This window comes from Triticum urartu, chromosome 3A, assembly GCF_056163025.1.
Source record: "Triticum urartu cultivar PI428250 chromosome 3A, HENAU_Tu73, whole genome shotgun sequence".
In the NCBI taxonomy this organism is placed as follows: Eukaryota; Viridiplantae; Streptophyta; class Magnoliopsida; order Poales; family Poaceae; genus Triticum; species Triticum urartu.
In genome coordinates this window covers 123,329,263-123,355,318 of record NC_141875.1, presented here as the reverse complement: position 1 = coordinate 123,355,318, position 26,056 = coordinate 123,329,263, and the positions used below count along the sequence as shown (strand labels likewise).

The 26,056-nt window shown below is 42.5% G+C and overlaps 1 protein-coding gene across 3 annotated transcripts; it reads right to left on the bottom strand.

Moving 5' to 3' along the window:
- Positions 1-8,619: 8,619 nt before the first annotated feature.
- Positions 8,620-25,214, bottom strand: LOC125543212 (RNA helicase family protein). Of its 3 annotated transcripts, XR_007298342.2 has the most exons (26): positions 25,034-25,214; positions 24,773-24,917; positions 23,210-23,284; positions 23,098-23,127; positions 22,355-22,444; positions 22,151-22,230; positions 21,866-21,935; positions 21,681-21,766; positions 21,086-21,155; positions 20,908-21,003; positions 19,944-20,049; positions 19,764-19,810; positions 19,595-19,678; positions 19,478-19,531; positions 18,626-18,726; positions 18,231-18,321; positions 16,762-16,926; positions 13,147-13,236; positions 12,994-13,065; positions 11,526-11,624; positions 11,315-11,401; positions 10,113-10,166; positions 9,787-9,866; positions 9,505-9,662; positions 9,226-9,425; positions 8,620-9,127 (listed from the first exon to the last, which is right to left on the bottom strand). XR_007298342.2 is itself a non-coding variant. In XM_048706481.2 (25 exons), exons 1-24 carry the CDS (start codon positions 25,147-25,149, stop codon positions 9,515-9,517), a joined length of 2,136 nt encoding a protein of 711 aa, XP_048562438.1. In that variant the 5' UTR covers positions 25,150-25,214; the 3' UTR covers positions 8,620-9,425; positions 9,505-9,514. The 3 variants fall into 3 exon arrangements, 1 of the variants encoding a protein (XP_048562438.1); XR_007298343.2 differs by lacking the exon at positions 23,098-23,127 and having other exon boundaries at positions 25,034-25,213; XM_048706481.2 differs by having other exon boundaries at positions 8,620-9,425.
- Between the last annotated feature and the right edge of the window lie 842 nt (positions 25,215-26,056).

Below are 26,056 nucleotides of genomic sequence, written 5' to 3'. Positions count from 1 at the left end.
CAGCAAGCCATTGAGAATAAATGGATCTTCAAGAGGAATATAGACGCTGATAGTAGTATTACTATATACAAAGCTCGAATTGTCGCAAAAGGTTTTTGACAAGTTCAAGATGTTGACTACAATGAGATTTTCTCACTTGTAGCGATGCTTAAGTCTGTCTGAATCATGTTAGCAATTGCCACATTTTATGAAATCTGGCAAATGGATGTCAAAACTGCATTCCTTAATGGATTTCTTAAAGAAGAGTTGTATATGATGCAACAAGAAGGTTTTATCAATCCTAAAGGTGCTAACAAAGTGTGCAAGCTCCAGCGATCCATCTATGGACTGGTGCAAGCATCTCGGAGTTGGAATATATGCTTCGATAAAGTGATCAAAGCATATGGTTTTATACAGACTTGCGGTGAAGCCTGTATTTACAAGAAAGTGAGTGGGAGCACTACAGCCTTTCTGATAAGTATATATGAATGACATATTGTTTATCGGAAATTATGTAGAATTTTCTGGAAAGCATAAAGGAGTGTTTGAAAGGAGTTTTTTCAAAGAAAGACCTCGGTGAAGCTACTTACTAATTGAGCATCAAGATCTATAGAGATAGATCAAGACGCTTGATATATTTTTCAATGAGTACATACCTTGACAAGATTCTGAAGTAGTTCAAAATGGAACAATCAAAGAAGGAGTTCTTGCCTGTGTTGCAAGGTGTGAAGTTGAGTAAAGACTCAAAACCCGACCACGGCAGAAAATAGAAAGATAATGAAAAGTCATTCCCTATGCCTCAGCCATAGGTTCTATAAAGTATGCTATGCTGTGTACCTCACCAAGAGTTTGACAAGAGGGTACAATAGTGATCCAGGAGTGGATCACTTGACAACAGTCAAAATTATCCTTAGAGGACTAAGGAAATATTTCTCGGTAAAGGAGGTGATAAAAGAGTTCGTCGTAAAGAGTTACGTCGATGCAAGCTTTTTACACCGATCTAGATGACTCTAAGTCTTGATCTAGATACATATTGAAAGTGGGAGCAATTAGCTAGAGTAGCTCCGTGCAGAGCATTGTAGACATAGAAATTTGCAAAATACATACGGATCTGAATGTTGCAAGACCCGTAGACTAAACTTCTCTCACAAGCAAAACATGATCACTCTTTGTGTGTTAATCACATAGCGATGTGAACTAGATTATTGACTCTAGTAAACCCTTTGGGTATTAGTCACATGAAGATGTGAACTAATCACATAAAGATGTGAACTATTGGTGTGAAATCACATGACGATGTGAACTAGATTATTGACTCTAGTGCAAGTGGGAGACTGAAGGAAATATGCCCTAGAGGCAATAATAAAGTTGTTATTTATATTTCCTTATATCATGATAAATGTTTATTATTCATGCTAGAATTGTATTAACCAGAAACTTAGTACATGTGTGAATACATGGACAAACAGAGTGTCCCTAGTATGCCTCTACTTGACTAGCTCGTTAATCAAAGATGGTTAAGCTTCCTAGCCATGGACATGTGTTGTCATTTGATGAACGGGATCACATCATTAGAGAATGATGTGATGGACTAGACCCATTCGTTAGCTTAACACTATGATCGTTTAGTTTATTGCTATTGCTTTCTTCATGACTTATACATGTTCCTATGACTATGAGATTATGCAACTCCCGAATACCGGAGGAACACTTAGTGTGCTATCAAACGTCACAACGTAACTGAGTGATTATAAAGATGCTCTACAGGTGTCTCCGATGGTGTTTGTTGAGTTGGCATAGATCGAGATTAGGATTTATCACTCCGATTGTCGAAGAGGTATCTCTGGGCCCTCTCGGTAATGCACATCACTATAAGCCTTGAAAGCAATGTGACTAATGAGTTAGTTGCGGGATGATTCATTATAGAACGAGTAAAGAGACTTGCCGGTGATGAGATTGAACTAGGTTTGATGATACCGACGATCGAATCTCGGGCAAGTAACATATCGATGACAAAGGGAACAACGTGTGTTGTTATGTGGTTTGACCGATAAAGATCTTCGTAGAATATGTAGGAGCCAATATGAGCAACTAGGTTCTGCTATTGGTTATTGACCGGAGATGTGTCTCGGTCATGTCTACATAGTTCTCGAACCCGTAGGGTCCGCATGCTTAACGATCGGTGACGATCGGTATTATGAGTTTATGTGTTTTGATGTACCGAAGGTAGTTCGGAGTCCCGGATATGATCACGGACATGACGAGGAGTCTCGAAATGGTTGATACATAAAGATCGATATATTGGAAGGCTATGTTTGGACATCGGAATGGTTCTGGATGAGTTCAGGCATTTACCGGAGTACCGGGGGGTTACGAGAACCCCCCGGGGAGTGTATGGGCCTTAATGGGCCTTAGTTGGAGAGAGGAGGAGGCGGCCAAGGTGGGGGCGCCCCCCCCCCCAATCCCAATCCGAATTGGGGTGGGGGCCGGCCCCCTTTCCTTCTCCCTCTCTCCCCCTTCCTTCTCTCCTACTCCAACAAGGGAAAGGGGGAATCATACTCCCACCGGGAGTAGGACTCCCCCTTGAGGCGTGCCATAGAGGGCCGACCCTCCCCCTCCTCCACTCCTTTATATACGAGGGAGGGGGCACCCCATAGACACACAAGTTGATTGTTTAGCCGTGTGCGGTGCCCCCCTCCACAGAATTCCACCTCGGTCATATCGTTGTAGTGCTTAGGCGAAGCCCTGCGTCGGTAACTTCATCATCACCGTCATCACGCCGTCGTGCTGATGAAACTCTCCCTCGACCTCAGCTAGATCTAGAGATGGGATGACATCACCGATTCTATGCCACGCGGCAAGAAATCTCTTCGGTTTCCCACTAACATCGTTAAAGCCACACGAGAATTGAGGGACGATGTTAAGATATGCAAGTATCGAGGAGCACGGCTGCCTAGCTTGATTATATGTGGCATTAGTGGGGCCTCAACCCACCAACGCACATCACTTTGACCAGCGGTCAGCAGGTCCATGTGGTCCGGCTTGACCAGCCAGAGAAACATCTTGTCTGGTCCGGTGGGGCTAAGCCTGGATCATTAAAATTCACAAGTGCTACGTGGGAACATCGGCCCATGGGTGCCTCACCTTGTGACAGTCAACTCAAGTGGGCCGGCGCGAGGACCCCTAGGGCAGTTTCCGCCCTCGGCCATCATGTCAGCCCATGGGCTCTATAGAAGACAACTTCTGGAAGTCTTGCCATTCAAGACAAGGAAGTCGGATCCGCAGAGAACTCCCCTCACTGATGTAGCCGACTAGGACCATGTAATCCTAGCGGTCTGGTATCTTATATAAGTCAGGGCCAAGCTAGTCGACAGACAGATAACTATTAATTGAGATCAATCTCTCGATTGTACATTGTACTTTGTGCACCCCATTGCAATACAACAAGAGCAGTAGTAGGCTATTACGTCCATCGTGAAGTCCTGAACCTGGGTAAATCTGGTCTCATGTTTCCCCTCCGATCTATCGAGGGATCTGCCAAATTCTACTCCGACATGCAGCACGTCGGCCACATACGACGCCGCATAGTCGATGGAGCTTGGACGTCAGGGCAGAGGCCACGGGTGCCCCTAGGTAGTGGTTGTGCCGTTGAGTTGCTTTGGCGGTGGCGGCTACCACGGATGGCCGTGTGTGGCGATGGGCATTCGACGTCCGTATGTGGTAGTGGTGACTGGGGGTTGGTCGGCAGTGGCTCGGTGAAGCGATAGCGACGACGGCGATGGCTACCATGGATGGCCGTGTGTGGTGATGGGCATCCGAAGTCCGGATATGGTTGTGGCTGAAGGAAAATGCCCTAGAGGCAATAATAAAGTTGTTATTTTATATTTCCTTATTCATGATAAATGTTTATTATTCATGCTAGAACTGTATTAACCGGAAACTTGATACAGGTGTGGATACATAGACAAAACACCGTGTCCCTAGTAAGGCTCTACTAGACTAGCTCGTTAAACAAAGATGGTTAAGTTTCCTAACCATAGGCATGTGTTGCCATTTGATGAACAGGATCACATCATTAGGAAAATAATGTGATGGACAAGACCCATCCGTTAGCTTAGCATATTGATCGTTCAGTTTTATTGCTATTACTTTCTTCATGTCAAATACATATTCCTTCGACTATGAGATTATGCAACTCCCGGATACCGGAGGAATACCTTGTGTGCTATCAAACGTCACAACGTAACTGGTTGATTATAAAGATGCTCTACAGGTATCTCTGAAGGTGTTTGTTGGGTTGTCATAGATCGAGATTAGGATTTATCACTCTCAGTGTCGGAGAGGTATCTCTGGGCCCTCTCGGTAATGTACATCATAAGAAGCCTTGCAAGTAAAGTAACTAATGAGTTAGTTACAGGATGGTGTATTACGAAACGAGTAAAGAGACTTGCTGGTAATGAGATTGAACTAGGTCTGTGGATACCGACGATTGAATCTCGGGCAAGTAACATACCGATGGACAAAGGGAATAACGTATGTTGTCATAACGGTTCGACCGATAAAGATCTTCGTAGAATATGTAGGAGCCAATATGAGCATCCAAATTTCGCTATTGGTTATTAACCGGAGAGGTGTCTCGGTCATGTCTACATAGTTCTTGAACCCATAGGGTCCGCACGCTTAACATTCGATGACGATTTAGTATTATATGAGTTATGTGATTTGGTGACCGAATGTTGTTCGGAGTCCCGGATGAGATCACGGACATGACGAGGAGTATCTAAATGGTTGAGAGGTAAAGATTGATATATAGTACGATGGTATTCAGACACGGAAATGTTCCGGAGGGTATCAGGTACTTATCGGGTCACCGGAAGGTGTTTCGGGTACCCCCGGCAAACCTATGGGCCATATGAGCCTTGTGAAGGAACATACCAGCCCACAAGGGGCTGTTACGCCCTATAAGGCTATAGGAGGAGGAGAAGGAAAGGGGGGAAGGGCAAGAAAAGTGTGGATTAGGATTCCCACTTCCTTCCCTTACCCCCCCCCCCTCTTTCCTTCCCCTTCATGCATACATGGAAAGGGGGTCGCAGGGCAAGGCAAGGCCCCTAGGGGGCGGCAGCCAACCCTAGGGCGCCCCTGGCTACCTCCCCTCCCCTCCCACCTATATATATATATATATATGTGGGGAGGGGCGCCTCACAAGCACACAACATCAATTGTTAGCTGTGTGCGGCGCCCCCTTCCACGGTTTACACCCTCGGTCATATTCTCGTGGTGCTTAGGCGAAGCCCTGCGCGGATCACTTCACCATCACCGTCACCACGCCATCGTGTTGACGAAACTCATCTACTTCCTCGACACCTTGCTGGATCAAGAAGGCAAGGGATGTCATCGCGCTAAACGTGTGCAGAACTTGGAGGTGCCGTACGTTCGGTGCTTGATCGGTCGGATCTAGAAGAAGTTCGACTACATCAACCGCGTTGTCAAACGGTTCCGCTTCCGTTCTATGAGGGCACGTGGACACACTCTCCCTCTCTCGTTCCTATGCATCTCCTAGATAGATCTTGCACGAGCATAGGAAAATTTTGAAATTGCATGCTAAGTTTCCCAACAGTGGCGGCTCGGGGCTGGTCAGCATGGCATCGGTGAAGCGATAACGACGGCGACAACGCGTATAGTGCATCGAGAGGTTCGGGGTGGTACGGCTACGACCTATGGCGGCCACGAAATTGTCGACATGTCTCGGTGTCGGTTTTCATCGCACGTGCATGGTAGATGGAACCCGATGATGTTTGGCTCTCTGTATTGTTCTGTTCTCGTACGCATAAATTTGACCGCGTGATGATATCAAGGCCAAGGATGTGCATAGGAGTGGCTACTCCTCAGCATGAATGTCGTAGAACGGTTAGGATTTAATTTCCCGTTACTATGGTGTGTGGATGCCTTTCCATGTAGCTTCTTCTTCGGCAAAGGGTGGCAACAACACATGTTGTCTTTAGCTTGGTGGTTCTCTTCGAGCACCGCCTCTCGAGCTTTTGGGGTGAAAACTTTAGGTCTGACCTTGGATGGTTGTACCCAACAACGACGGTATTTTCACACGTCATGACCTCGTTAAAGGCATTGCTTTGGAGTCAGCTCAGATGTGCTCTTCGGGATGAAAACCCAAGATCCGACATGCAATGGTTGGATCCCGCTACGGAGGCACTTAAGCATCGTTACCTTCTTAGAGGCGTAGTTTTCAGAGAAGCTTTCTCGCAGCTCGTGTTTTGTCAAGAACGATGGATGACCGGTGCTGGTCTATTGCAAGTCGTTTGATGTGTCAGCTTTCTTTGTCTTTTCTTAATACGGTATTTTTCATCATTTTATGTTGTGTGCATCCTTAATGTCTTGACTAGCTTTTGAATTGCCTTATTACTCAATGTCAAAAAACGTCTTATATTTTAGGACGGGTGGAGTAGAAGTGGTTTCAGATATTCCAAGTGCCATTCCGTACAAATTTGCCAAAGAAAAATCTCCCAGTGTACCACACCACCCAAACTTCCGAATGAGACAGCGCAAGTGGCCGATCACGATCACGATCACCCCGATCTGAAAAGAACATAAAACAGTGAGCTCCCTCCCATGGATTATCAACCACCCGTTGCTGCAGGAACGCAAGATCTACCATTCCACCCTGACACCTTAAAACAACCCAAAGATATGTAGTCTGTCAGCAAGGACTACTTCTCAATCGCCCGTCTCGCTTTCGATCGACAGGAAGGATAGATCAAACTCATTTCCTCGACGCGTGCCAGCCGCGCGAATCGAACACCGCGTCCCCTGGCGCCTGGCCGGCGGACCGCCCGCGGGATGTACACGGCGAGGGGAAACGTGGCGACGCGTTAACGTCAAACAAAGCCCGTACGTGCTCGCACGGAGATGTAATCCTGACCGGACCGGGCGCTGATCCTCTACACGTAGACAACAGCTCAGCTTTCGACAGATTCATGGTGTTGAAATTTAGCCAACCGGCAGAGAAAAATAATCGTGTACCCCTGACGGTGGTGAAGCAATTAGTCAGCTAGTTGAAAATGTCGCCAACAGCTCAGCTTCGTTGCACCCGGAAAAAAAAACTCAGCTTCGTTGCGACACTACCACGTAGGGTACTCTAGCTGCGCTGAACTTGTCAAAGAGTCGGCAGAAGTTTAAGATGTCGTTTCCTTTGGGCTTCGGCTATATATGCATTGCTTGATACTCTCCTAGCTCATAGTACGTCTCCACCGCGAGAAAAGAAAGTTCATAGTACGTTGGGATCCAAGAAGAAACAAAGTAGAGTTCAAAACATAACCACCACAAAATAAGATGACTTGCCGGCAGGACAAAGTGGGAGATCCAACCCAAGTTGTAAGAACACCAGATATCTGAACTAAAATATAAGAACACAAGATGCAATGCGGACTGCTGACTCCTGTAGGTTTGAGGACCTATGAAATCCCAAGCGTTGGTTGCCTTCGGCTGAAGAAAGAGGCTCTCCATCTGTCTGCAACCGCGACACTTGTCAAGCTGGCGTGGCTAAAGCACTTCCATCAAGATTGCAGTCGCAAAAACGCGCCAAACGATATAGGTTCATCCACTGTGTGACCTATTTTATTATCCAGTTAACCTGAACCATCATTATTCTAGATGGACAGGCTTACGCCGCTGGTTTAAGTTAAGATATCGTTGCATTTGGCATCCGCAACAAACTTGCCGCATGACACAAAGGAGAACCGGCCAAGAGGCTACATAGAACACCAATATATGGCCTCGGATTCGACACAACCCTTTACACTCCTTTCCGTTTTCGGCATGACTTCAGATCAGCAGAGGACTAACTGCGTTGGATACGATGCTGACTGGCGACTCCTTAGACTTTAGGGCCTACCACAATCTAACTGTTCTTTGCGTCATGTTGAAGATATAGGAGTACTCTTCAAAGTTCAAACTGTCTGCCGGATACACTCGACTTGTCAAAAGAAAAAAGTGGAAGCAGAAAGCAACAAACCACAGCTTGGGGAAAGACCAGCACCTTGGAACTTCTTTTCTTCGCTTCTTTACTTGCTCGTTGCTTTACTTATGGCCCAGTGATAAAGAATCTACTCCCTCTGTACCGAAATAGTTGTCGCTGGAGTAGCTGAACTTCAGCTACTCCAGCGACAACTATTTTGGTACAGAGGGAGTAGTTGTTTATGATCAAGATTAAAGAATCCAGTTGTTTATGATCAAGATGGACGAGCTGAAATTTGGAACATAACAAGAATCCCTAAAGTAGGGGTATATGGTAATAGTTGTATCTAACAAATTGCACCTAAGCATTCAACAGTTAGAAAAGCCAGTAACCATGAATTGGCCGAAGCGGCTATGACCATTGCAGTTGCAAGTGGCCAAATTATATGTTGCCACTGTATTGGACGAACACAGGGTACCAACACGGAGCTCAGTCCTGAAACTTATGGGCCTTGTGGCTACCAGCCCGTTGGTTCATTTTTTATGAGGAAGTATGCCCCCATGATAGATGGAATGCTAACTAAACTAATGCACGTCCCAAAAGACCCAAAACAGCTGAATCCATGTGCATAAGTATTTAAGACAGCATTCACACCGGGGCTACACAAACACTGAAAGAAGTAACACCATTGCCACTGCTATGAAGAAAAACTGAAGCTATGTGCAATACAATAGCATTTCCAGCGGCTCAGATCAAAACTCTGTTGTAGTTTAATTAACTTCTCAATAAACTCCAGAATGCAACTCAGCTACTACTCATCAAGTCTTCAAACGACAAAAGTTATCATCTGCGTTTATGTTTTTGACGCTACAACCCTGTATAGTTTAGGTCATTTGATGCTACAGCACAGACAGCAAGATCCAAGGTCCATTCGTTTTTCAGTGCCTCTATGTTCTGATTTGGTGGGAACGTCTGAGTTCATTGGTACATCAGAAGGGCCGCTTCCTGGCCTGGTTGTGCCAAGCTATATGGCAATGAACGTCCTACTTGTAAGACAGCAAGGCAATGCCACATATGCGCAATTCAGGATAGATAACAGTGACAGAAAATACACTCATGTCGTTAATGCAACAGGATAGCACCATAAGTCTAAATTATATACAACATATAAGAAGATTCCTACAAAACATAAAATAAAATCAAAGTGGAGTCTTATTATATCAAATATATGTCAGCTGCCAAGGGCAGAAACAAGATAATATTCAAATAAAACTTACTTTCTTTGCCCACCAAATGTGCTCCAACTGCTTTTCTTCATAGTTAATAGTATTTGATAAGAACAAGTCATATTGATCTGTATACTGGCCCAAATGGACTGATGGACAAGGGGAGACCCCAGCTGACCTCAGTACACTAGCCAAGAGAGAAAAAGGCAAAATGCCTTAGTACTCTTAGCATAAATGCAACATTGCACCGTCTGCAATCAATATAACATGACTTAACAACAATGTTGCAATGGATAAATGAACGGAAAACACAATTGATTAAGAAATTACCGCAGTTCAGTTAATGTGGAGCTGGATTGGGTGTTCGGAACTGGTAAAAATGCGGTGCAGCTTCAGTAAGCCATGATGGTTCGATGGCAATGACATTACGCATATAGTGCTTGTCAGTTGAAACAAGAGACTGGTAGACGACCCACTTTGGATTAACCCTAAAACGTCAGGGCAATGTCATGAAGTGCACAAGGAGCATTGTTCCCAAAGAAGTGCATAAGGAGCTATACCACAGAGACACCCAAATAAACGTCAAATATAGTAAAAAATTGCTAAACTTACCTAAAGAGTACGGAAGATGGATGAATGTAAACTTCTTGTGACGTCCTAATTGTTTTATACATTCCATTCTGGCCATATTCCTGTGTAGCAGAGAAAGTCAGTAGGGACAGCGGCAACTTACATGCTAATTGCATATGCAGCTGATAGCTGCACTTATTGAGGATAAACTAAAGAAAATTGTGCAAGGACACGTCATATCAACCACAAAAGAAAAGACAAATTTAGATATGTATGATAACATGAAACAAAGCTCTGGTTACATGCTACATCCTAGAGATATATGATAACATGAAATCTGCTCAATAATGTAATATGTGAGTAAATACCTCCAGATGACATGAATTAGCAAACGAACCAGCAATAATTGCCTTTCTAACTGCCTGCAGAATATTGAGATAACACTGCAGTTAGCATAAGTGCATGAAAGGCTCAACACCTGTGGACATTATAACAGCAGCTTGTAAAGAATTGATTAAGGCAGGAAGTTCTAAGCATTTTCACCAGTATGTAGAACGAGTTGGAAAATAGTTCTATAAGAGCAAGATACTGAAAACCGCTAGTACAAACAATTGGTACAAAACAGTCGTTAGACTATCTGAGTGGTAAATGTTGATACCTAACAGTCTTGTACATTGTATAAATAGTCTCCTCAAATGAGGAGAAACAATGCCGGATTGGAATGTCATTGAGTTCTATGTGAATCAAGCTGGATATTGTCAGTCCATTTCATAATAGCATCTAATTTCCAAAAATGCATACAAATAATAACACAGCCTGAAAAGTAAATGCATTCTCATTCAGTTATGGATATTACTGAAATGACCAACTTAATTAACAGCCAGCGGCCAAAGTGATGTTTCTTTTTTTAAAAGGATATACGGATCATGGGGATAAGAGTTAGTACTATTTAAGATTTTATTTTACAGAATGGCATTAGAGAGAACACTTGAAGTAGCACACTTGAAGTAGCCCTGGTACACACACAGAGCTTGGGTATAAGTATCATAGATAAAATAACTGAAACTGTCGTTGCGTCTTCGATGGGGCAAATCCAAACTCCCATGCACTTGCGGATGACATCTTGCTCGTGCTGAAGTATTGCACAACTTCTCCATCAGTTAGGACTTTTGGTTCTAATAGTTGGTGCATAATAATATGTAGCAGAGCCAGAAGATCTTGGCTTGGGTTTAAGTCTCGCCTTTCACAATTTCAATAGAAGAATTGCTTGGGTTATACTGGATGGTGCATGTTAAGCTGGCCAGTGCCAAGTCCTTGAGGAGGCTACCGCTGCATTATAGGCCTCCAGATGTGATGGGCATGCCGTAGTGCTTCGCGGTTGCTCCTTTTTGCCTTCTTGTTTATGTAGCTTAGCGCGTGTAGGTTTTGTTTTAATAGCCCAGGCTTTTGTTTCGGTAATTTTGTTTGCTTTTTGTTTTCCATTTGGCCTGTAAGTTTTTGAGCCTTCTAGGTGTGCTTCTACAATTACAAAATGTTCGATGTGCGAGAAAAAAAGCTGGAAAGATCCTACCTGCATATCTCTGTCGCAGGATTTCAGCTGTATGCCAAACCTCTTCATTACCCTGACAAGCTGTGCCCTGATTTCAATGACCTTCTTCTGCAGCAAACAGCACAAAATGTTGTTCAAAATGGATGTGTGCAACAAAGAAAAATAACATAGCTTTGGATATGTGCATATTCTTAATTAAAAAGAATGATGTCTTTATACAACAAAAACAGACCAGTGCTTGGTGATTCAAAAAGTTCTTGTAACACCACTGACTAGATTTTCCAGACTGGTGAAATCCTTTGTAGATATTCAGGAATGTTACATGATCACCCTGCAGTACAACATAAAATACAAGACTCAAGACCATTGGCAAAAATGAAAGGGCAACCAAGAGCAAATATAATTAGGGCATCTCCAATAGTTGAATGATATATGTTGGTAAATTTGCCACATAGGATATGTGATGATGTGGCATCGAAGGAGAGAGCAAACTTGTATGACTCAGGATTAGTGTTATGGAACAAAATTTAGAACTTGTATCGTGAAAAGGCATACGGCCAGCACCGCCCCTATTTAAGAGCCTCCTTCCCTGTGTTCTGCACATGCATATGCAAACTGCCAGAACTCAGAAGTACGCATATTAAAAGCATCTCTAATAGCTTGTGTGCAAAATTGTTGGTAAAATTGTCCATGTGATCAACCATTAAGTTATCAGACAACTATTTGAATAGAGTGCATCTAAGTCGTTCAATAGAAACTAAGATAATAAATAAGTTTGCTCTCTTTGCACCTTGGAGCTTGTGCAAGGGTTGTTGGTTCAAACCCAAAATCATTTGTTCTAGAACTAGTCAATCTATCACCAGTACTAGCTTACTGCTTGTAAGCCATAATGATCAATGATGAGAGCGTTTAAACAGAATAACCATTAAAGATTACGCTGAAATCTGAAAACGAGAGCAATTGTTTAGTCTTTGTCTATTTTAGGAACTTGATCATGAGTTAACTGAAATGAAAACAAGGATTAGACCTCTTCCAATGCAAAGGTGCTTAGATGAGGTGCTAAGTGCATTAAATACCTTAGCAACTCAACTCCCCAATGCATAGGTGCTTAACTTGTTGTTGCTAAGCACACTTTATTTAATGAGTTAGCACCTAAAGTCTTTCATGCATTGGTCAAATTGTTTCATTTAAGTGGTTTGCCTAGGTTCTCGCGCTTGGCATTGGTTCTTCCTGGGGTCACCAAAGTACTCTCTCCCCTCCTTAAATGTTGTGCCATGTCATTTTTTCGCTTATGTGGCATGCTTAGCCCCTGTCCACGGTGGAGCACTGGGAAGGGCCTTATAGGAGTACTTAGTAACATGATGTTCCTCTACTGTGGTATTATCACATTGCAGCTGGCCACGCTAAGCACCAAAATGAGTGTCAATATTAACGGTTGAGTAGAGAACTGGGCGTCGACCAGTTTGCTAGAGGCGCGTGCAAGGCTGCGCACCCAGCCCACCACCCACGTTTGAGCCATGTGCTCTGCAGGGGAGTGCCTCACGGTTGTCTCCCCTTAATTAAAAATAATAATACAATGCCTAGTCCCGGTTGGTCTAGTTTTCAAATATTAATAGCCAAGTATTAGTAAAAAAACAGCAAAGTAACATCAGGGTTCCCGTGTAACCAAAGATACGAGGCAGCAAGGTGATCCTGCAAACCTCAGCAGCAGCAAATCGAAGTTTGACCTCATCAAATTCCTTCTTCACTCCCCGCATAGAGACCCACACAGACTGTAAATTGGTGGTCATCATAACAATTCAAAGATTATAATAGAACACAAAAATGAAGGCATATCAGAGAAAAATCCTAACCTGAACAGATAGAAATGCTGCTATCGTCAGTATCTCATCAGAGCATCCAAAATCATTTGCTGACAAGATCATTTTTGAGATCATGGGGTCCTGCATAAAATCAAGCAGTATTGTTAACAACCTCTTGACTTAGAAGAGGGCATTATTCACCAAAATGTAAGTAAACCAGATGTACATAAAAGACAGTACAAGTATAAATGTATAATTGAGTAGGCTTGCACAAGTATGGAAGGATATGAAGACCCTTAAGTAAATGGTCAACATAGCAGCATAATTTCATGTGCTATCATAAAGTCATTGAGCACAGTCAGCAGAGTAAAACTGTATGCCTGATGGTTAAGTCGATAATTAAAGCATCATAAGAGCATAGAAACTCCTCAAACAAGCAATCAGTTTGTCAATGCAATCCATTCGTATTCACCTACTGTGGTCTGATTATGGAGTCAAAGTGTAATAATAAGCAAGAATTGCAATGGTCACTTGGTCTGCTCTTTGTACTTCCTGACACCACTGATTATGGAGTAGTAGCTTTTTTGGGCTCTATAGTTGAAAGCCAGCAAGCGCTCATGGGTTTACCTTATAACTAGGACTTCTATTCAACTCTGACCTCTACTCTTTTTGTTTGCTGTAGATGTAGATTATCATCCTTCTCCTATGGTGCAACACAATATACTACTTGGAGCATCACTTATGGCTTGGTTGAATTGGTCCAGTTTTCAGGACTCTATGTTAGATCTAGGTAATGAAGGAGAGTTAGCTTCAATTGTAACTCAACTCCGATGATGGATTAGATGCAGATTGCATTGGTTTCTAGATCTACCTGTTGGGGTCGCCAACTGAGTTCCATGGTAATTTTTTGAAAACAATTTGTGGATGTTCCTGCAGTAAAATTTTATTTACAACAATTTATATGCACATGTTCCCGCAGAAAAGCACGAGGAATCATCTAGTTTACATTGTTTTTATGGCGGCCCTAAGGCGTCAGGGCGCTCTCCGACTGCAAGGCGTCGAGCTCGCCTTTGGCAGCTTCGAAAGGCATCCGCCTTGGAGCTTTCAGGCGTCTGGAGTGTCACTTAGGCGCGCAAGGCACCACATTGGGCCAAATCAGACGCCATAGTCGGAGTAGGCAGCAGGTAACTAAGCTGTCGTGCGGGGAATGAGAGAATATGGGCGAAATTACACGTGCAACTAAGGTGTGTGTGTGTGTGGGGGGGGGGGGGGGGGGGGGGGGGGGGCTACTGCAGAGTGAAGAACCTCCGTCCACAGCTTTGATCTGCGCCGTCAGCTTCTTCCACTCCAGTCTCAGCTCCTCTCAATCTGGCGCATCCCTCTCCCAGCAGCGAGGCAAGGTATGGATCCCATCTTCTCTTCTTTCCCCCTTGTCTCACTTCTCTGCGCCCTCCTCTCTAGGCAGCGGCCGGCGACCAGATCCGCCAGCTTCCTCTCCGGTAGTTGCTCCCCATCTGGCCCCTCTCCCCTCCCTCCTCTATCTTCTTCTCCCCGCCCTCGCTTCCATCCCCTCCCGATGCTCTGTTTCTATATGTGCCTGGCTGATTGGCTGCCCTTTTTCTCCTTCACCTCTGCTTCTCCTCCGCATCTGCTTATGCTGCTTCTCCTCCGCATCTGGCTGAAGTCCAAGGGTGCCGTTCCAGAAGATGATTTGAGGCCTATGATTTGTTACATCTCCTAATTGGCTGGCTATATATCATTATATATTTATGTGTGTAAAGTGGTACCTACGCTCTTAAAAGGTCTCCCATCTAGTACTTTATGATGTTCGTAAATTGTTCTCTTGCTCGCATCTAGGATAAACACATCAGAAAAAAAATACGTAATACAAGTTAAAACATCATACAGAAATTAAGCCAAGGGGATAGGAGCCGAAAAGAACTGGACTACAGTTTCTCTAGAACTTCTTCCCACCGCTGTTTCTGTGGGGCAGCCTTGGCGCAGCGGTAAAGCTGTTGCATTGTGACCATGAGGTCACGGGTTCGAGTCCTGGAAACAGCCTCTTGCAGAAATGTAGGGAAAGGCTGCGTACTATAGACCCAAAGTGGTCCGGACCCTGCGCAAGCGGGAGCTACGTGCACCGGGCTGCCCCTTTTTTTTGTTTCTGTGGGGCAGCTCTGGTGAAGCTGCAGCCGAAAAGAACTGGCCCTGAAGCGCTTCGCCTGAGCGACTGTAGTCATGATGGGGCAACCTGCGTCTAGGGCAGTCTCCTACATCTTGGGCAAGAAGGTTAGCTCGGATCCTAGATCCATAAATTGACACAAACATGGGAACCACTCCATTGGCATCGCATCGAAAACCCGCTTGCCAGATGCTGGGTTGACTGGCAGTGTCGATAGGAGGCGCTGGCTGGTGAGGTTTGGACCTGGTGGCTTGAAAAGGACAGAGGTGACCGGTATCAGCATTGATTGCCTTAAGGATGCGGCGACAGAGCAAATGGTCAGATGGAATCATGGGTGTGGGGCTGCTTGGAGGATGATGGGGAAGCAAGGGACGACAGAAAGACTTCAGCTGCTTTGAAGTTTGTTTTATCGTTGAGATGAACATGGAGTTGTTTTTATACGATGAATCTATGGGCCTCAAATCAAGTACCGGGAGTGTGACACTCTGGCTTAATAGGAATGATTAGACTACTCATATCAACAAGGTGTGCCTTCTTTTCCAGAAGGTCAGCTCCAAAGAACCTCTAGGTTAAGCGTGCTTGGCCTGGGGTAATTTGAGGATGGGTGACCAACCGGGAAGTTGTTCCCGGGTGCGCACGAGTGAGGACAAAGTGCGCAGCAAGGAAAGATCACTGTTGATTACCACCAGGCGTAACGAGGGATTTGAAAAATAGCATGGGATGTTGCACCATGTGGGGCGGAAAAAACATGGGATTGTTGAAAGCCCAATGTCTCATTTGTGAGGAGGGACGAAGGTGTGGATGAACAATCACCAACTCCTCTTTAATAGTAAAGATACTTAAATTACTATTTGAACCTAGCAGACGGCAAGGCAAAAATATATCAGTGATATTCTTGTGTGTGTGCGTACATATATATCATGCATATCTTTTTTCATATTGGAATTATTGTTTCACTCAGGTCACACTGACATTAATTATGTTAGTCCTATTTAAATTTGAGCTATATGGCCTAAATAATTCATTCAACCGCGATTACTTTATCATGCTATGGTAGACTGAGATACTTGCTACATGACTTTCATAAACCACAAGTCCAAATTCCTTAGCCACTCAGTTACCGTCAAATGGGTTGTAACAAATTTCCTCGGTGGGAACTAGCATTACACTAGTCAGAATTTGAACTTTTCACGCAAGATTTTTATGCTTGTGCAATTCTTTGCCAGAAGTATGACATTAAATTCTGATATATAGATAAACTGCTAAAATACTGGGGCTGGCGAGCGAAATTTCCTAACTCACACGTCCCAAACTCAGGGACAAATTGATTTAACTCGGCTCTCATGACAGGACTGCCTCATTAGTCAGTACTATAGCAAGATGTGCCTCTGGTACTAGTTCAAGTAGCCAACTGTAAAATGTTCTTGAAGAAACAAGAATAGGCACACTATCAGAAAGAAAAAAGGAGTATAAGATACACATACCAGAGGCATCTCAGCAACTTGGAAACCAATGGGAACTGTTAGTTTGGCATCTTCATCAAGGATTCCTAGTGAAAATAGAATTTCGAGAGCTCGAATCATTGCCTCTGGTGATGGAGAAGCTGGCCAATCAAACCCCAAGATGTTGTCTATGCCTAGCGCTTTCAACTGTCATCACAGAATATAATATACGATGTGTTATGTAATACTCATAATGTGCAAAAATCTCAAGAAAACTTCACATCATATATGTCAGGGAATTAGATCAATCATATTCAGTTCAGAGGACATGTTTTGGTGCATACTTTTCAAAGAAATGTAGAGAGTATCACCTATGAATTACATTTTTGTGGGCAGCTGGGGCATTTTCCAGGTTTCATGACTCAGCAAATCAAGTGCATAAGTGAATCATGCTGCATTGTCAAACTAGTATGCATGATGCAGGAAACTGACACATTATTTAAAGTTAAGCGCCCGAGAATTGTCAAAGTTAACAATAAATGCATAATATATATCTATGCACGATTTTAATCACCATTGATTTAGAGATGTGAAGACAAGCTCTAACAGTCTAGCTGGTTAATGTGCTGATGAACATGGGAGATACTAATATACTATATTAATAAGTTTAGTAATATTGTTTTAGAGTCATCAATGTGCTAATTCTCTAGTAGTAACAATTAAGTCTTCACAATGACTGTTACCTTGCTTTGTAAACTGCCAATTGGCATATCTAAATTTCGATACAAAGTAAAAACAATTTATATTACTAGGCATAAAACAATATGTCATGCATATGTGTCTTCTGATATAAGATAGTTGATCTGCATATAAGGCCACAAACTGCGAAAAATGATTTTCGATTCCAGGCTCTAGTGAGCCTTTTTTTCAAATTTGGAAAAGATATCCAAGTGTAAAATAATTTGACATGTACATATAGATATGATCTATGTACCTATAATTTTTCATTTAATACGTATTTTTATGCATGTGTACACAAGAACAACATATACATGGATTTGAAAATAGCAAACAGTACACACATTGTTTGTTAGTTGTTACTATAAATCCACGAATTTGTCTTTTTTGTGTAGCTCACATGGTAAAGTATTTTCTAATGGAATTTTACACATATGTAGAATATATCTATATATACATATGGAAATGGTTTTCAGAATCTTTTGACACTTCTAAATATGAATTTCAAGTTTTTCAAGAAAAAAGGCTCGCTGGAGCTCAGGCTCCAAAACGCCTCACTCCACAAACTGGCATAAGTTCCCTTGTACGCCATAAGCACCAAAAGGTAGGGTGAATCAATGATTATAACATTCAGCAAAAATCATTCTGTTGGAAACACGGCATACTAAGAAATAATAATATGTTAATAACTGCAAGCTATGGTAAGTATATGATATCTACTTATTTATTTACAATGTAACTAAGACAATCACGAAATAGATGGGCCAAGATACCTGTATTATGCAGGAAACAAGGTTAGACCTTTGCATTTCTGGAATGCCATCTGACTGCATTTCATTTAGGTAATATTCCTCTGTGTAAAGCCTGCAGGAGATATTAGCTTATAAGATGCAAAAAGTGGTAAAATACTACGATGAATAATATTACAGTCTGCAGAATACTGGATCTACGGAATTTATAATACATGAATGTTTGACTTTCAAAATATTCAAAACTAAGTGTGTTAAAAAGAAACATGGCACTAAATAAAAAAGCATTCAGCAAAGAAACTATTTGAGTCGAGAACTAGGAATTGTGAAAATAGATCAGCATAATAAATCAAGGACTGATAAAAGAGGAGACATAAATTAACAATCCCAACACTTCAATAAGAAACTGCTCAACATACCTAAAGCATTTCCCAGGTCGCACCCTTCCAGCTCTGCCTGCTCGTTGCCTTGCAGAAGCTTTCGATATTGGTGCGACAACCAGACTCTCAAGGTCAGAAATCTGCACAACAAGATATAGAGTTAAGCAATTAAGCTACAACAAATAAGACTAAACATGGCAAAAGAACTACACCAAAAAATTTGATCTCAGATTTAACCACCCTCTAGCTTAATAGGGAGTGGCAGACTTGGGGTAAATGCCACAGTGCCAGATGCGTTAACACTGAAGTACTCCCTCCGTCCCAAAATTCTTGTCTTAGATTTGTCTAAATACGGATGTATCAAGTCACGTTTTATTATTAGATACATCGGTATCTAGACTAATCTAAGACAAGAATTTTGGGACGGAGGGAGTATGTCACAAATACAACAAACTATTCAACAGATCCATAAGTAAATATTGTTCCAAATATCGGCCAGTTAATCGGCATCTCGGTCAGTTAATTGCTACTCAGTGGGACACCGAATAGTCGGTTAACTGATTTATCGGCCGATTAACTGGAAAATTCGCCTATTTATCCCTACTCAGCACCCTACCGATATGGTGCCAGTTACCGATATCCTGAACATTGAGTAAACAAAGAGATGGATCCTGAATTAACTCGTCTAGATTTATTTTACAGATATAGGTTTGTACTGGATTGCCAAATCAAGGATTTCTGATGGATGTACAAGGAACTATTCAAATATCATTGCAGCTGTTGGCATTCAAGTTTCAGGGTTCACAAAGAAACACTATGAAGAAGAAATAAAAGCAAAGCTATATCCAGGTCAGCCAGATTGAAGTACTGCAATGGAACAATAGAATGTACCGGGTTATAGCACTTCTGCTTGGAAAATCCACTATCAACAACGTACACCACACCCTGCACAGTTTAGAGAAATCAGTGACTGTCAACATCGTATTTGCTAGAAAAGACATGCGGTACCTCCAGAGTCAATGATGTCTCGGCAATGTTTGTTGATATCACAACTTTTCTTTTCCCTTTCGAAGTAGGAGCAAAAATGAGATCCTAGAAAACCAAGGAATACTAAATAGCGTCAACATGGAGTGCCAACTATATTTTTCTTATAGCACTACTGAGGGGGACCACTTACTTGGTCTCCCCGCGGAAGGCCGGAGTACAAGGGCAAAATCACCAAATCTGAGAATCAAAGCAATCTGAATGCATTAGAAAACATAATTTACCACCGCAAAATGATATAAAAGTGGCAAGGACCAGACATCCATTTCAAGAACGACCTATTTCATTGTTAATATTTGGAAAATAGAGTTACCAAAATAGTGTTTTCCCAGATGTTGAATTTCATCATTTAGCAACTTAAGAGCAGCATCTATGTCATCCTGGCCAGTTAGAAACACCAAAATATCCCCTGGTGGTTCCTGCAGAAATTGGTTAATGAGTGGAGATAAAAGAAAGCTATCCAATATTGGATGATTCGAAGGGGTTTTTTTACCTTCAAAATGGAAATAAAACATAGAAATAGACACTACTATTATACTACAAAGATGAATGATGATGGCTCCAAATTCACCTCAAAGACTACAAGTCTACAACATTATCAAAAGAACAGAAAAAATATGTCTGTTTATCTGATGGACATTGATCATATCAGCTTTGCTTCCATTAACAAATTTGTCTGAAATTATAAACTAATGTGATGCAGACGAGATGCTTACTGCGTAAGGTAAGTATGCCTACAAATCTCTCTTATGTACAAGAGATAAGTTATGTTTAGTTAAATTGGTTCCCCATAACTGTGTTAATGAATTATGTGGGTATATCTCCTTTGAACAACAATCATTTTAGTTGTGATGCTTACATTGTATTATTCCAATTTTTGCGGGCAGAAATGCAACTTGATTGCAGCTGATACGTACTATTTGAGCTTCAACGCTTACAATATTGAGCATGCAACTTCCCATAAACTTCTGCTAAACTCACAGAATACTGAACAATTGGTATCCACTCATAAGTCAGCGGTAGTAAAGCTTAAATTAGCTGCAGTGGAGCATCTAAAATCTTAATACACTTGCTATTTGTTTCATTAAGAAGCATAGCATATGAGAAATAAATAATAACTGTCAAGTCACGTGATGCAACGAATCAATCGACCAGAAAAATCAAGTGTAATCCCGGATATAAGGAAACCAAAAGTTCCCAAATGATCAAATGCATTCTAATAAGCATAATAACCTACATGGAATCTATTGTTTGACACACAGCACAAAACAACTAACCTTTTCGTGAATAATAAGAACGGTATTCACAGCAGCCTGTAAGTAGTCTGAGACAGGTTCTTCCAGATAATGAGTTTCTACTGTATATCCTCTACCCTGTAGAAGTATAACCAATTTACTCTCATCAATAAGGAGGACAGCCCTTCATCTATATACTTCAGCCACAAGGAAAACGTACTTCAACAGAAAGTATAGCAGGTTCTGGATTCGGCAAACCATCAGCAGGCTTGAGCAATGAATTCTTCCACCTGTGCATGAACGAAGATAAAAGAAGATTCAAAGATCAGACCCTAACTAAGTTGCTAGCGCAAATTGGTGTGCATATAGAGTTTAACAATTGTGTCTTCACAATTTGGTATTATAGATGTTATATATTATTCTATTATTCTATAAACCCAGTCAAGCTTAACAAGTTTGAATTAGGACAAAACTTATGCCTTACATGTTGGGAAGGAGGGAGTACCACGTAGCGACTTCGTGAACAATGTAAACCATAATGTTACCAAGAATTGGAAATAATTTGCTACCATGGTTGGTGGCTGAAGAAGATGTCATAGATTTTACTATAGTTGAAAAGCAATTGTTCTTCTTTACTGGCTGAAGAAGATGTCTTATAGGTTACTATAGTTGAAAGCCAATTGTGCTTCTTTACATAGACCATCTTTCTGACTACATCACTTTCTTGAGGATTCCTGGTAGTCGCACTGCACTTCTTTTTCTTGTGGAAGTTACATGGCAATGAATTACAAAAATGAAAGGAGACAGGGACCGACCTATTGCTGAAAAAGGTTGACATTGATCTTGCTTCAATTGTTGCAGAGGAAATGATTAGGCGCAACTCCGGCCGGCGGCGTTGAATCTGGTCAATTGATGTAAGGAAACATGCAAAGAGGGAAACTAAACATTATTCACAGATGACTCCAAGAGAAACCAGACTTGCGGACTCAAAATTGCGAACCTTTTTCAAGAGTCCCAGCAATATGTCGGTTGAAATGGATCTTTCATGAGCTTCATCTATCATAATGACACTAATAAAACAGAAAATCATGGATTGGTATGTGAATAATGTAAACTAGTATGGAACCATCCGACTGAAAAAGGTGTTTTTACTCCACTACAATTATCACCAATTCACCACAAATGTCTAATCACTATATCGACATAAATTTTATTAAACATGATGTGCGACAATTTGGATTGCAAGCTTAAGGTCATACTAATGTTGAGGGTCATAACATGGCACCTATATTTGCTTAAAAGAGGATCTTCCATCATTTCTCTAATCAGTACTCCATCTGTGAGAAATTTGATCATGGTCATGCCCTGTCAAACGATGTAGGCATAAGCAGAATACATAGGGCATGAAACCCATTAGACCGAAAATGTGTTTCATGCTGTAGAATTCAGACAAAGAAAATCAGTGCAAGGAGAAAAACTTGTATCATACGGGGTTTGTTTCATCCTCAAATCTTATAGTATATCCTACTTCTTCTCCAAGTTTCACACCAACTTCTTCGGCTACTCTTGATGCAACCGTCTGTTCAAATTATTAAGATGGGTTGAAAAGGTAAGTGATCACAAAAGGATAGACATCTACAAATGTAGTCTAAGAACAGAAAAAAAAACTTGAAACATATGAAAATTAGTAATACCAATGCAGTAAAAAAATGTTCAGCTACCATCTTCTAAGCAGTACAGATATGGTTCTATCAGCTGACTGCTCCGTATAGGATGTCAGAAATCACTGCCGGACCACATGAATAAAGTTTTCAGCAAAATGCATTTCAATGTTGGATTGTCAACCATCTGTCCAATGTTAAGATACATAATTTTGCAGGATGCAGTCTCCTGTTACAGACACACTTTTGGGCACTATGGCCACTACCACATGGCAACCCTGTGTCCCTGTCACAAACGGCTAGGTCACAAAGGGGAAGCTGGATAAACCTCCATGGCTGAGGCAGTGAGGCCTGAGAAAGTCCTCCAAGCTTATCTTTTAGGAGTTATCTATCTCTAATAATTTCTTTTTCTTAGATTCATGTTGCTAGGGTTTGATTATTTAGCATGGACTTGGAGCTATATATAATGAGATGTAGAATGTGGTAGGAGAATATCCATAAGTAATACAGAAACTTGCTCTAGATAATTAGCTAAGAGCCTTACTCGCCATGCTAGTTGCTAGGGACGTACCCAAAAGAATAATCTGGTGCATGCTCTCATCTGAAGGTAAAAAGAGAAACCTAGTATTACATGGCATCTAGAGAAGGATACACAGTTTGATGAACATTTAAACATTTGATACCTGCACAGCCAATCGTCTTGGCTGGGTGCAACCTATAAGTCGACCACCCTCGGCCCAACCAGCCTCCTTAAGATACTGGTTCAAAATACAATGAAATTAGAAATGAAATATCATATGAAAGTAAGATAATGAGATAGGCAATAGGCATAAGAGTTACAGATGATGAGATGGGTAATAGGCATAAGAGTTACAGATGATGAGATAGGCAATAGGCAGAAGGGTTTGACGTGTGTGGCTTGCATTACTTTCAAATAATACAAAATTGGCATTTTCACCAACCAAACTAAACTTTCCGTTCAACCTTCAAGTATGTATGTTGAAATTCAAAAACTGGAGCAGATCCGGAGTCAATTGAAATATATGTGCAACTAAGCAAGCTACTTTGGTTTCAGCATGGAGTCAAATTTCAATGTCAAATAATATGCAGAATAAATTACAAAGATAGGTCTCAGTTCAGCCTACCTTTATAGAACCTTTCAAGCCAAATTGAATGTTTGCTACGATACAAATTATGATGAGGTAGGAGGCGTGTGTTACTACTTTCAGTGGAAATCTCTTTCTTCCTCTTGAAAGATTTAAGTCATGAAAAGTTGCCAGGTGCTACATCAGTACAGCACCCAAAGAGGCCAAGACTCTGGATAACTTTTTCAATATTTTCTTGTGTTAATTTTAGCGCTAGAAAAAATTTCTGCATGATTGTGCCCATCATTGCGTTTGCATTGTATTGTAACTGAACCCATATAACTGAACACATATTACCATGACAGTTGCCAGATAGGCCATAAACATGCCAACCCAGCAGCCATATAAATTATTTGCCAGATGGTAGCTTGAGAAGAAACAGAACTTTAGCTGGAGAGTAATACTTCAAATGAGGAGCCAATTATTGTACAAGTTATGGGCGTAAAAAATAATGCCAAGTTATTGGAGGCCAAAATATGAACAGGAGATAAGTGTAAACTTCATGTAAGAGATAGACTGCTGATAGGTTAGGTATGCAGGCACGTTGGTGATAGGTATGCAGGCACGTTGGTGATCTAGAAATGCAGAAAAAATATTTGGTGAAGTTGTAAACAGAGTTTCACCTCTCGTTATTTTTATTCTGTCCCCTCGCCCCTCTTCTCTGATAATGGCCGTAGGTGTCATCCCTAAGCCATCGTTCATGCTTACTCCTACTGCGAGAATTAGTCTTTATGTTGATTATAATGCTAGGATGTGGGCACACGATATGGTCAAACGATAGTACATACCAACTAGAGGCCTCAATCAAATGCAGAAAGGAGGAACCATCACTACTACAAATTTAAGCCAAAGCCCGCGATCTCGCCCAGTCAATAATCCAGAGCATAGAACATAGTAAACGTGCGGTGCTTGTTGGAATCCAAACAGAACAACCACCAAATACGACACCAATGATGCACACTGTCGGTTGAGCACTTCGCGCGTATACGCACACCAGTTGTTCGGCCGAATGCCCCCGACAGAGCGCAGCACAGAAACAAATCCTCAAATGATCTAGGAACCCGCACTGGCTGTACGAGAAAATCGCCTGGAGGAACGTACCTGAGGGATCTGCGTGGACTTGCCGCTACCCGTCTCGCCGACGATGATGGTCGTGGCATGCCGCTCCACCAGGTATAGGATGGCCTTGCGGTACTTGTACACCGGCAGCCGCTGCCTCAGCCTCTCCAAGGACGCGTACCCAAACCTACCACCAAGAAAAACAGAGGCAGCAGCACCCCGACACAAGTTTAGGAACCTCAGGTAGGGGAGCGCAGAGGAGAAGGGAAGGAGGCAGAGGGTTTAGGGTTTGAGTGAGCGCACCCGGAGGAGGAGGAGGAAGCGTTGGTGTTGGTGGGGAGGAAGAGGACGCCGCCCTCCTCGTCGTCGACGAGCGATGCGCTCGGCTTCTCCGCCCCCGGTCTCCAGAACCTCGACATGGCCGCCGGTTCGGGTGGCTCGGCAATGGCGGGGGTGGTGGTGGGGGGGTTGGAGAGGAAGCGGGACTGGTGGTTGTTCTAGTGGGCTTTAGAGGCCGTCGCTGATGGGCTACAGGTCCATTGCTGGACAATTTGATTCCCTCATTCGCAACAGTCTTTTTTCAGAGAGTCCCTGTCGGACGCCCGTGTGCGTCAAGAAGCTCTTCTGGCTGGCTTCGCATAGGGTCCATCCAACTGGGCCGGCCCATTTGCAGTTCAAATAAAAGAAACGTACTGCTGGAACACTATAGCGGGATGGTACTGTACCATTTGGGCAATTTGATGGGCACGGAGAAAAGCTCTCCATGAGGCGATTTCCCAAAGTCCTGGTGCTACACATCAATCCATATGTAGTTACTTGAGGGAGCTTGATCTCATGAAGCCGAACATCCCAAGCAGACCTGCGGCCGCTGGACGAGCTACTGTACGCCCACAAGCTCCACCCACTGGGTATGCCAAGATCCACATTGATGCAAGTATTGCAAGGAACCAGATGGTAGGGTCGGCAGCAGCAATTTGTAGAGATTCTGAGGGTAACTACTTGGGAAGCTCGACTCTGGTGGTACATGGAATATTAGATGTGGCCACGATGGAATCCATATCATGCCGAGAGGCCCTAGCATTGGCAGATGATTTGGGGCTACATGACTTCATTGTCGCATCTGATTCAAAACAAATGGTGAGTGATATTCAGAGAGGAAGCAATGGTACTTTTGGCACCATCATCACTGAAATTAGAAACATAGCTTCTTTGTTTAATTGCTATTTTACTTTTGAAGGCCGATCAACTAATAGCGAAGCCGATAGGTTAGCCAAGTTTTCAAACACTTTAGATCAGGGGCGGCATGTTTGGATGATCCATCCCCAT

Coding starts and splice junctions, on each gene's coding strand:
- LOC125543212 (XM_048706481.2), bottom strand. CDS start 25,149: ATGTCGAGGTTCTGGAGACCGGGGGCGGAGAAGCCGAGCGCATCGCTC. Junction 21,004..21,085: donor CTGCTATACTTTCTGTTGAA/GTACGTTTTCCT, acceptor ATACTTCTACAG/GGTAGAGGATATACAGTAGA. Junction 13,066..13,146: donor CAGCATTTCTATCTGTTCAG/GTTAGGATTTTT, acceptor ACCAATTTACAG/TCTGTGTGGGTCTCTATGCG.